At 44.0% G+C, this 12,385-nt stretch overlaps 1 protein-coding gene across 1 annotated transcript in view; it reads left to right on the forward strand.

Moving 5' to 3' along the window:
• robo3 (roundabout, axon guidance receptor, homolog 3 (Drosophila)) overlaps positions 1-12,385 on the forward strand; it is a 151,320-nt gene that overhangs the window by 69,925 nt on the left and 69,010 nt on the right. The window contains exon 2 of the mRNA XM_071924522.2: positions 8,479-8,805. Within this exon, the coding sequence (XP_071780623.2) occupies positions 8,479-8,805 (327 nt within the window). The remainder of the gene's footprint in view (positions 1-8,478; positions 8,806-12,385) is intronic.

Genomic DNA, 12,385 nt, shown 5'->3' on the forward strand with positions numbered 1-12,385 from the left:
ATGAGCTGATAGCAGTTGGCTCGTGTGCGTCTATGTGTGTGTGTGTGTGTTCACGCATGTGTGAGTGAACACAGATCTAGTAGAAACTAATCCTAAAATATGCTGCTGTGGGACAGGAAGCCAATGGCATTTCCCCCAGTTGTGGGCCACCCGCAACCAGTAGTGCTATTTCTCCCTTGACATGAGTGGGCGAGAAAATACACTGCTTCTTCACTGGTGAACTTCATGGACTGATTATTAGTGATAAGCCCCAAATCATCCAATCAGATACTTTACCATACAGAAGAAGTGGTTTTCCCAGATGTGATTTTTCTATGTTTGGTCACTTGTTAAGCATCATTTTTTGCCAAGGGCGGTGATGTCTACTCTTTCTTCCCTCTCCCCAATATTTTCCCCTCTATTTCCTCTTGTCTGTTCTTGCTCTCATCACATGGAGCACTTACAGCAAAATCGAGTCAAGAGTAAGCGTCTAGTAGCCACATACAAGCGCCGCTCCCCGTTCTCTCAGAGCCCTTCCCCAAAACCCCTCTGTGGAGTCAGCAGGGAAAATCAATGCTTGTTACTGGCGGACTACTGGAACTGGAGTTGACAACTCTTGGCAGGATTTGTGGTAACTTGAGGGATGTTGGGCTGTTTGCTTGTAAGTTCTTGGGATTGTGAGGTTTGAGTGCTTTTCTAGTTACTGCATATGAGTTCTTCGGATATTTGAGTATGAGAATAGCTTGGCTGAAATAGCCTCCACATTATCTGTTGATGGATGTTTTGCAGAAGCCAACGTTATTGATTTACCAAACTGGAAATTGCTGCAGAAACGTCAAGAGAAGAACATTCAGATGGGGACTGTTTGGAAGGCAAACAGTTGAAATCTCCATGTAAAAGGACTTTTTGTTGTCCCCCAGAGTCATTTCTTTACTTGGAACTATATCAAAGCTTAATAGACTCCCCAAGCCTCTCCACCATGTTTTACCAGAAGGAACTTTTTGTAAAAAAAGCGGCCTGTGAGGCTAAACTGTATTTTCCTGTTGGACCAGAAAAGAAACTACTGTTTGCTCTCTATCTACAGCAAGCTGCTTCTGCCTTGTCAATTTGCCCAAACATCTAGCCAAAACTCATTTCAGCAGCTGCCAGAGGAAGGGGCCGTTCTCAGAGGGAGCGTCAAACAGAGTTGTTAGTGGAAAGGGCATTTTTTTTTTTAAGCTGCTGTGGGAGTTTGGTCTCTTGCTCCCAATTTCCATGATCCCCGCTACTCAAAGAAGAGAGGAGAAAGAAGCGGCTTGAGCCCCTACCCATGAAACTGTTGATGGCCCCAAGAGGGACACGATAAAAACACCCTATTTCCTTTTGGAGAGTTGACCCTGCCCATTTAGATGCTTAGCATCAACAGAGGCTCAATTAAGGAGGTCGTCGCTTTATGGCTGGCAGTTCGTATTCTCATGCAAGCGCCTCATTTTGTTGGCCCCACAGGGTCAAAGAGTAGGAGGCTGCAGAGAAAGCTCTCCAGCAAGCCACCCTCACTGCTGCCAATTTAACTTTGAATGCACATTTGCAAATCAATTCACCGGCTTTGGTGAAAATCGAGGGAAGGAGGGGGAGGCAACAAAGCCGTAAAACAACAAATTCTGTTAGAGGGAGGCCACCCCACTAAAAAGAATTGCAGATGAGGGAGGGATTGGAATGGGAATAGGAAAGTTGGTGAATTTTCTTTTGATCATTATCTTTCGCCCCGCTCTCCTCTCCTCTGTCCCTTCTGTGAAGATTATAAACCTCTTTCAATTCACCAGTGGCCGGCACTTTTATTGCTGTTGTACTGGAATCTCAGTGTAAAAAGACTCTTCCACCCATGGCCATTAGCAGCTAGTTCTTTTTAAGTGGGATTGGGCGGGGAAGGGGGTTATCTTGAGTACGGTGTGGGGGGGTTAGCTCAGCTTAGCCTTAATTTTAGCTGCTAAGCCAGAGCATGGCTTAATCTTTTTTTTTTTCCTACAACCCACCGCAGAATGATAAGGAGTGCAGGCGTTTGATATATAGCAGTATTCAGATTTATTTTCAAGTCCTTCATGTTGAAATGAAAGACATTTCTCACCCTGTCTCGATGGCAGACTTGATAGAGCTGAGGCGCCATCCGTGTTTTATGTCCCTTTCACCGCGGGGCCACAGAGAACTGAATATTCTGACGATCTTGATCTTATGTGTCATGACACGTATACCTTCTGTGAGCCGATAGGGCTGGCTTGGGGATGGGTAGCGACCTGGAGTTTCCATAGCGAGGCAGTTGGTAAGTAGGTGTGAGGATTTGTGTTAACCTCAAGACTGGGCGCTGGACAAATAGTCAGACAAAGTGACTACGCCTTACGGATACTTTTTCATGAGTCAGACCAACATCCGAGCATTACACCAGAAGTATTGGGAGAATAGTGGCTGATTTTGTTAAATGCAATCTTTATTACATTTCTTTGGCTCAGCCATGACTGCTCTTTCTGGAAAAGATACAGAGATACACCTTTCCTCTCTTGCTTTACACAACTCAAATTTTTCAGTATCTCTTACAAAGTTGCTATGGCTACTGGATAGCTTGTCATATAAAACTATATGTTGAAATTAACTCGTCATTTTGCCATAGTCTTCAACCAGCAAATGACATAAGAATGAAAATGAAACTTTTAACAGTGATGGGACAGACATAACCTTCCATATTCCTATTCAGAAGATCCACAGAAGACAATGTACTTCTTTACCTTACAACTTTCAACTATAGCATCATTGGCACACCGCTACTCACATGCCTGAAACAAGTTGACAGTTACTCATTTGACCTGTGACCTCTTAGCAGGGAGCCGGTCCTGGAGATTTGGAGTGGAACTGGTTTCACGTCGGACAAAGTTGCATTGTCAGACAAAGCAACTTCTATCTCAGGGATACAATTCTGTTTCCCAATAGAAAAAATCTCTATTTTGAGTATGTGAGACGTTTTAAATTTGATCTTCACAGTCACAAGAATTGATATCCAGAAAGCAGCTTTCCTTTACATTTTGACTGATGTCAGCGCTGTGGCCGCACCCCGCATGCAAATAGCTCATCGCCCTCCATTCTCGTTCGGTCAAAAGAGTACTTGAGTGATTTGCGGGAGTTATTGGGTGACGTGCTGATGCTTTCGCCTTTTCAGACAAAGTAAATCTGCTTTGGGATGAAAGCCCACTCGGGGTTTCTGGTGAAATAAGGCTGGGGAGTTGGCAGGGGGGCTGGGAAGCCACTGTAGCTCTTTGGCAGTGGTCGTCTGTTCTTGTTTTATATCAGCAGGACAGACCGAGCCACTTGTTCTCGTAATAGATGTGAAAAGTTCTGCCTCAGCACTTTCCCATCCTCCATTATAGAAAGGACTTTGCAGCAGGAGTTTGTGCTCCCTATGGCTGTTTTTTTGTTCGGTTTCTCTCATTTGTTCTTGTGCGCTTTTGCCTCGCGCACTATTTTTCTGTCACCCTTCCAGGCTTTTTTTTTTCTATCCTCCTCCTTTTTCCTCACTTAAAAAGACTTTGAACTTGTTTGACAGTAATTCACTCTGTTTGTGTGTGCATTCGTTCTGGTGTTCGAATATAATCCATATGCAGAATGCACCACACAAGCCTTTTTGATTCAGTCAGTCAGGTTGGGTTCACCAGGTAAGCATGAAAGATTCATGCTGAGTGGAATTAATAACATTGCTGTGTTCTCTTCTGCTGGATTAACCACCATGTAATTATGCTAAATTCAAATTCAAATGGCTTGATCAACAGATCCGCACATTGCGTTGTTTTGACAGTTAAAGACTAGATATTGCAACACTCGCACTATCATTAAGGATTGACAGCTATGAGTTTTAAATGTGAAATCACATGCCAATCTATCAAGTAAACAAACACCTGTTTTTGTTATGACATTGCAATTTAGGCTGTAATTCACCTTTTCCCCACACGCTATGCTTGCCAACAGAATTGGGCTCTCAGAGGCTCAACTCCTACAACTTCTCTCTGGTTTCATTAGCTCACATGCAGCTTTGAAGGTTGTTGCTGTCCTGCCATAGTACACCATAGGCAGGAGCTAATAGGTCTCAGAGGCCCAGACCTTCCCATAAGACACTTCGTCCATTCTCACGGCAACCAATCATACTCTCCAGACTCCGGCTGTCCAACTTTTGCAGCCTCGTCCTCATCTGTAACATGCATTTACCATCCGTTTGAGCTGGTTACCTGGGGGAATACTACTTAGCTTAGCTTAGTAATTAAAATATTCCTCTGGTCTATGGCAGTCCATTTATCAACATGAACATCCATCACTTTGTACTGTTATACTGATGTACAGTCAGGAGCTAGATGAGAAATCTGAGTCCAACTGTTTAGGCTTGTACATTGAGTACCTTTAGTTTTACATTCAAATGAGCTTTATATTAGTGTAGTGCTATCGGTATTGATTCAGAAAACATCCCATCATGCTTAGAAAATCATCCTGGAAGAAATGTCACCTTTTCCATTTTTTTCCCACTGAGCTGTAGATCTGTGTGACATCACAGATTAAGGGGGCGGGACCTCCAGTTATAAAAGACAGTAGTGACAGTTCAGTTAATCGAGCCTAAACTTCCTTGGGTCATAGGATTATCATATTTAAACTGGCTTTAAAGTCCTCTCGACGATATTTAGCTCGGCCTCGCATGGTGGTCTCTTCCCCTTTAAAAGCCTGCGCTTAACATTTCCACATGGCTTGTTCCGACCAGCTTGGACTGTAAAATTTATGAGTCAGCTCTTAAAGCCTCCGTCCTGCTGAGCTCTCGCAGCCCCCCCACCCTGCGAATCCCACGGCCATCCTATGATACATACGCCACCAAAAACTATTGAATGAACGCTCCCCGCTATCTACGGCTCGGAGACCTTGAGGGAAGAGAGGCACTTAACAAAACAATGACTGTTTTCATTTTTTTTATTCCACAGGAGAGCGACCTCGCAAGAATATTGCCTTTTATTTATGTTTTTTTAGGAATTTACCATATCAAATGTTTTGTCTGGTAGTTTCAAGGGAAATCGTGCATACTCTTTTGCACAGATTCGATTTTGCACTTTGGGGAGTTCCCGACAAACGTACAGTAAATGTAAATCCACAAAGACTCAAGAACCATCAACTATGTTAAATACACTTATTTGAGTTAGCTGTGATCCATTTCTGCCATATGTGACCAACAGCAGAATTGTATTTCTTTTTAAGAGCCACAGTTGAAACCACACGCAACTGAATGACAGCCCATGAATTGTTTTGTGTTGCTCAAGGACTTAACCGGCAGCTCCTAAAGGCAGTACATGCAATGTCTTTGGATACTGATATTTTGCTGCATATGTGATTGTGTAACTAATTTGAATAGAATGAATATTAAATAACTGTAGAAAAAAAGGATGAAAAGTACAGCACTGCTTAATTCAAGATTCAGGATTCTTTAATTTGCAACCAGTGCACTGGAAATCTAACATGCTTCCTCTCACAGTATCAGACAAAATATACAATATTACACTATACACATCATTTACAGTATACACAATTGACAATATTCAACAAAATATACACTATAGGGCCTATACAGTCAGTTACAGTATTACGCAATCGAAACATACAATACATAATATTCACACTAGACTCAATACTCAATATACACAGTCAATATAGTGCACAGAATAGAATAATGGTAAGGTAAAGTAAGTAGTGGTAGGTAAACAAACAGTAAACATTATGTTCCAACATATACAGTGCAGAGGTAGTATTCAACATATGTGTATGTTGGTAGTTGTTTAGAGAAAAGTGAAAAATTAGTTCAGTGTCCTAGTTTTTAAAAAAATGTATTAATTTTTTTATATTTCTTAACCAACTGAACTGTAGTGCTGAAGGGAGACTTGCGCTGAATGTACCCAATGGTTGATTTAGGTCCAATTTTATTTTGTTTTGTTATTTTTTCATGTTACTTTGGCTCGAAATCTTTCAAGCACATCAGTGGTGATCCAGTGTTCACATTGTACCTCCTGCAACTAGTCAGCTAGTCAGCAATTACTTTGAATGGTAACTAGCAAAAAATCTGTAGTTGTGGAACCCATAGTTCATACAATGTACTCACAACATTGAACGTCTTAATTTGAATACAGTTCATGACATAATCGAGTACATATATTTTTTGAGGAATTGAGCAAAGAAGTATATTTGAAACTATTCAACTGGGCCCAAGGGTCATGAAACTCATTCAGCCTGTAAACACAAGACAATAAGAACACTCAATTCAAGGAAAAAAAAGCAAGAAATACCAAAATTGCAGATAGACTATGTTTTTTTCTCATGAAAGGCAGTGAAATCTAATCTTAAATAAAGGTTATCTGATCGGTTCGGTGTGCTCTCAAGGCTTGAAAGCGTCTGTCAGACAAAACTAAGCCCGAGCTCAAATGAAATGAAACCCAGCTGCTATTAAATTCTCTACTAGAAGTTACTTCAAAGCCTCAATATACCATTTCCTCCAATTCACAGCTTCCCATTTCTCCATCTTTGTGAATGTAATTGCATTGAGAGCAGGGCCATCAGACAGTACTCTATATCCCCCATCAACGAAAAGCACTTCAGTGGAGTTGTTAATCCTCCCAAACCCCTGATGATTTGTCACTTTGAGGGAAGACATTTAGACTGCTGGGTATGAAGCCCCCCCTCCCCCCTCCTCCCCCTTCCCCTCTCATTTCCTTATCAGCTGTTATCAGGAAAGTTTGAACCTTTGAACTCCTTCTCACACATGCACCTGTGGAGGGAAACCGTGCGATCCTCCATCCTCAGTTTGAAATCGGCTTAGCTTATTACCGGGAAGGCAAGACAAGGCAGCAGCGTCTTCCGACTGTGTGTATAAAGAAAAAAAAAATAATCATGCAAATACAAAATCACGAAAGCTGCAACAATCAACACCGGAACAAAACTCTGTTATTCTGACAAACACTGGCGAGATGCGCCTCCCGGTGTCATTCACTGAAATGCTGTCCGGGGGGAAATTTCACTCGTGCCTGGTGTGGTGCTTGAGTTTGTGTTGTTGCTATTCATACATAATTGTCCCGCCACCACACTGTCATTCAAATTGGAGGAGGGAGAGGAAAGATAGAGAGGGAAAAAAAAGCAATTTCAAAGCTTGGCAAAAACCTGCGGGAATTACCTCGCCTCCGTCTCCGTCTCTTCCCGTCTCTCTGTCTTCGTTTATTTCTGTCTTTCACTCAGCCTTTCTGAACAAAAACCCTTGACAGTCCACTTGCTTTTGAATGAGCGTTGGACGGCCATATGTTACGTTTATCCAGATAAATCATTTATCTCAACCCTGCACCATGCATAGAGCACCTGTTGGAATTGCCTTACAATCTAAGGCATTTTCAACAAAAAAGCATATGGGAGAAAAAGGTATTTCTAAATACATATATTTTGCTTGGGTATTTCAGATATCTGAAGATTTCACTGGTTCAAACAACCTACTTTCCCATGGGCTTCTGATTAACACGGTTCTACCACATCTATTTATCTCATGCTTCTCCTCTATTGTGAGGGATTTTTGATAGACGCTGAATTTAGAGCATGTAATTTCACACGTCCTCTTGATTTGTATATTGAATGTAGCTGTCGAGCAATTACATTACGCGCTCGTTTCGCAGAACCGTGTTGCTGCCGATAAAATTGTGTGTTTTTCTGCAGCTGTTGACCCGACTCGAGAGGTTTTGGAGAAAAGGCAGTCGAATGTGTTTTTATAAGTTGTGCCGCCCACTTGCCTCCTGTGTGCACTGGCTAGAATGTAAAAAAGAGGATTTTGATGTTCTGTGCTTATTATAGGTCTTTCTCTTCCTACACTAGCACAACAGCGCTCTGTTTACTTTGCATCCTCAGTCTTTGAGCAATCCAAACATGTTCCCCTCTGCGTGTTCTCACTGTTGACCGTCCAGTTTTTGGTGCTGGTGCTTGGAATTTACTTAATACAACATTTACTGTCAGGTAATGGATAGTGCCACTTTAAAATCTTCCTCTAATATTAGTGCAGTACACAAAAACCATGCTGTCTTCACGCTCTCCTCTCCTTTGATTGAGCTCACCATGCAAGATCTGTATCCACCGCATCTTTACTCTTTCACAGCCCCTAACAATGGAGACTGTTAACTCTGTTTCTGTTTTGCATTGATTGTTCATTGTGTGCGCTTGAAAGCACCAGACAGCTTGAGGTTGGGAGATTTGTTGGCTATAATCATACCCTTTCTTGATGTGACAAAGCAACATTTCTTCTGCAATTTTCAGTCCGGTTGCTGCCACATAAGACTCTAAAAAAATGTTATGAGGAGCAACAGCACCAGAAATGGTTCCCCTTTGTTGACAGCCAAAGAACCTCTGAGGAACAACATCTTTTTTTAGTGTATAGTCCAAAATTAACCCGTTCTGCCCCCCCCCCTCTTGTTGTCTTCCTACCAGGATCCCGGCCGAGGCTAGAGGACGCTCCCCCTCGGATCGTGGAGCACCCATCCGATCTGATCGTATCCAAGGGCGAGCCGGCCACCCTCAACTGTAAGGCCGAGGGACGGCCGACCCCGATGGTGGAATGGTACAAAGACGGCGAGCGCGTCGAGACGGACCGGGAGGACCCTCGGTCCCACCGCATGCTTCTGCCCAGCGGCTCCCTCTTCTTCCTGCGCATCGTTCACGGCAGGCGGAGCAAACCCGACGAGGGCGTCTACGTGTGCGTGGCGCGGAACTACCTGGGCGAGGCGGTCAGTCGCAATGCATCGCTGGAGGTGGCAAGTAAGTGGCTTGGTTTTTTTGCGGCATTTCGGCTTGAGCGCTCAGGTGTGTGTGTGTGTGTGTGTGTGTGAGGGAGTAGATGAACCAAATGGCTGAAATTGCATGCGGTTTAGAGTACCGATGCAGAGAAAGAGTGGGAGGGATGGATCAGATATGACAAAACGTATCAAGAGTTCCTTTTTTCATGATGATTAGTGAGAAAAACACTTGACACATGATGATGCCCACATAGGAATCACATATATTTATCAAGTACATGAAAGGAAATTGAGTCGGTGCATAGGTGCTTTTTTCACATTAGAGACTTCATATGTTACATGAAATATATAGTTGGAGAGGACCTCACACACAATACAAAGAGAACAAGTGATTTTTTTTTTTTGCATGGAGACAAAAAGATGGTTTCCAGTGCAGTACATCAGTCTGTGCATAGGCAAGGAAAAGATAGCAGTGATCATCTAGTGCTTGTCCAAGTATCAGGTGTCAAACATCATGGTATCCGTGTAGTCTATAGCTCCAGTAATATGAAATGAAGGACAGATACATTTAACAGGTAATATTGTTAGCTGCACTTGAACAAAAGAGGAGTAGACTCTTGAGTGTAAAGGCAGCGTCAAAGAAGTCTCTGGTCTCTTATCATTGGCATCACTCGGCCCAGTTAACTCGAGACGCAACCCCCTGACCTTGGTGTCGGATCTCCTGGCAGCTCGCACCCCGAGGCCCCCCATCCTCCTCTCCAGCCTCCGACATCCCATCCTATCTTTCCCCCGCCGCGGAGAGCCTGGCCTCTGTGTCGTTTTTTTTCCTGACCATGCCTCTGCGACCGGTCCTGTTAATGTAGATGGATGACAGCTAGCTCTAGCGAAAAAGATAACAGCTGTCGCCATTGGACAGGAAAGCTGAAAAACTTTCTTGGGAGGGAGGGGGGGGGTGGGGGTGGGGTGGGGGGGGTAGGAAAGGCCACTGCTAGTTGGCAGCTTCTCACTAGCAGATGTTCCCCCCCTAAAATACAACAAACTCCTGTCAGAAGGTTTTCCAACAGACGCCTCGCTGAATTTTTTTTTTTTTTTTTTTTTTTTCACAGTGGGGCCGTTTGTGATCGGTTGCACTCTAATGAAGTGCGGATGGGGCCAATTAAATTTTTGCTATTAGATTAGGTCATCACCTATTGCTTTACAGCATCATTATACAGTAGAACTCTGTTTTGACAGCAGTTCGGGCAATTTGAAGAATTCATGGCTGTTTATATGAAGAGAAGAGAATGGTAGCGGGTTAGTTTGTTGCTGCTTCGAGGCATTTTGATAAGTCACACTGTAAGAAAATAACGTTCTGTTTTTAATATAGACTATTAGTTGGATGCTGCTGAATTATTTATGTTATGAGGAAAGGATTGAAAGTCTGTGGACTGATCAGTGTATCAATATTGACAGCCACGTAACACAAATATAAAAATGCTAAACACAAAATGAGCTCTTGCCTCGGTTGCCTTTGCCTATATACTACTTCAGACCAAATGGCTCTTGACAGCACACAGCCAGCAGCTCCTGCAGAAACGCCAGTGAAAGTTTAAACGTTTCCTCCAATCCCTCTCACTCCGGCCTCTCCCGATATCGTCCACCCTTTAAAACTGAAACCATCTCAGGAATTTCTCATTGCACTAACGCAAACCAGCTGAACGAGGAAAAAACGAGCTCCACTCCCAGCGAAAGTCGGTGAAACTCTAGACTCCCGTCAAACACCTTAGGGGCGGGCATCATGTTTTCCTGAAAGGCTCCAGCCCCTAACTTAATAATCAGGCTGAATTTCCCCTGACTGCCTCCACGGAAAAAACAGCACATAAATCAGTCTCTCTCTCTCTCTGTCTCTCTCTCTCTCTCTCTCTCTCTCGAAAGGATTTGAACGGCCGGGAGCTGGACAGCGTCCGTCAGCTTAACTAAGAGCGCTCCTCAAACAGAATGAAGAATAACCTTTCACCTTGCTCTGTTTGCTAACTACATCAAAAGCTGCGAGGTGTTTATGATATAGGGCGTATGGGAGCCAAGCAGGTAGAATAGGTGAATAGTGTTGTGGTGCAGAGGAATAGGGCAAGTTTCTCATCCCCCATGAATAATCCCTCATGTTTCTGTTGCACTGCAGTAGTTTTGAGCTCTTTTATTTTTTTTAGTTACCCCTAATATATCTCTGCTTTTCCTAATTTGTGATATTTGGATTGTATTTTATTGCCCAAGCCAAGTACACTACCCATTATTATTGCCAGCACCCTCGGGACACTGCCGGCAGCCGGTGAAGATAAGAAGGGATTCTGAGATCCCTCGTAGGCCAGCATCGACAGGATCTCAATCCAGGCTCTGCGAGGTTGTGCTGGGTCATGTTTGCAGCCAGAAGGGTTTCGCCTTTTTATCCTCAGCTTGTGTGAGTCTATTCCGAGGCTCTTGTCTTTGATGCCGGTGTCTCTCAGCTGGTCTATCTGTTTTTCTGTCTGTCCGGTTATCCGCTTCCTCCCTAGCTGATGCTGTGGTCCGAGGGGAGGTGACATTCTCTGCAGCTGTCTGCTAACACACACACACACACACACAGACACACACACACAAACGGACACAACTCGGTGCCCAGCAGTTGCTCTCGCAGATAAGAATCCTCAATCCGTGTTGCTACTCGAAAAAAAAGGGTGTGTGTTTTACGTGCGTACATCTCTTTGCGCACAGACACACAAGCACACGCTTTTTTCTGCTAGCTTTTGGAGCGCTGCCTCCGGAGAGAGAGGTTATATAGAACAAACAGCGGCTCCTGCCAAAGCCAAGCCAACGCCAGCTCCTGCCAGCCCCCTCTGCACGGCGCCAATGGGGCCGGAGATAAGACCGCAGGCACATAAGCCCGCCTGGTGCTGCCAGGGGGCTCAGCGTGGCATCAGCGAAAGGCACAAGATGGCACTTTGTGGCACGGTGTCACTTTGCTCCCCAGCCGGTGACTTGGAAGCACTCTGGGAAAGCGAGAGGGAGCTGTGCGGTGCGCGTATATTGTGTGTTTGTGTGTATATTTGGTATCAGGGCGGGAGCCAACGCAGCGGGACGGCTGGTAGGTTCAGGAGGTTTAACCCCTCGCGGTCCCATCTGCTGCTGGCTGGGAGGCAGGCGGGGTGATGAAGGGCCACTGAGCCGCAGTATGGATGAATGGGCAGAAGCTCGGCGATGAGCCGTGCACCAGTACTAACAAACGTACCTGATTGGAGAGTTTTTTTCAGGAGTGACTTGCTGTTTTGCAGTGTTTGACGTCATAATTTAGTCAAAGTCTCAGTCAAAGTCTGTCTGTGTGAGAACTGACCTTATTCAAGTAGAGTAAGAGTACTTGAATATTTCTCAAGTAAAATTAAAAGAGCAGTTTATGAACAAGTACTCCGGTATTTAGCTGCTTTTGGAAGAAATTACGATTTTGTGCCAAAATTATCAGCCCACAGTTTAACAAATTACTCTGCATTGGCATGGTCCTTGTAAATAATTTGATGGGTCAATATCAGTTTCCTTTATTATAGTTTCATCAAAGCCAGCATCAGTTACAGGAGCTAAAATCCACCGTGTTTTAC

This window comes from Centroberyx gerrardi, chromosome 11 (genome assembly GCF_048128805.1).
Source record: "Centroberyx gerrardi isolate f3 chromosome 11, fCenGer3.hap1.cur.20231027, whole genome shotgun sequence".
NCBI lineage: Eukaryota > Metazoa > Chordata > Actinopteri > Beryciformes > Berycidae > Centroberyx > Centroberyx gerrardi.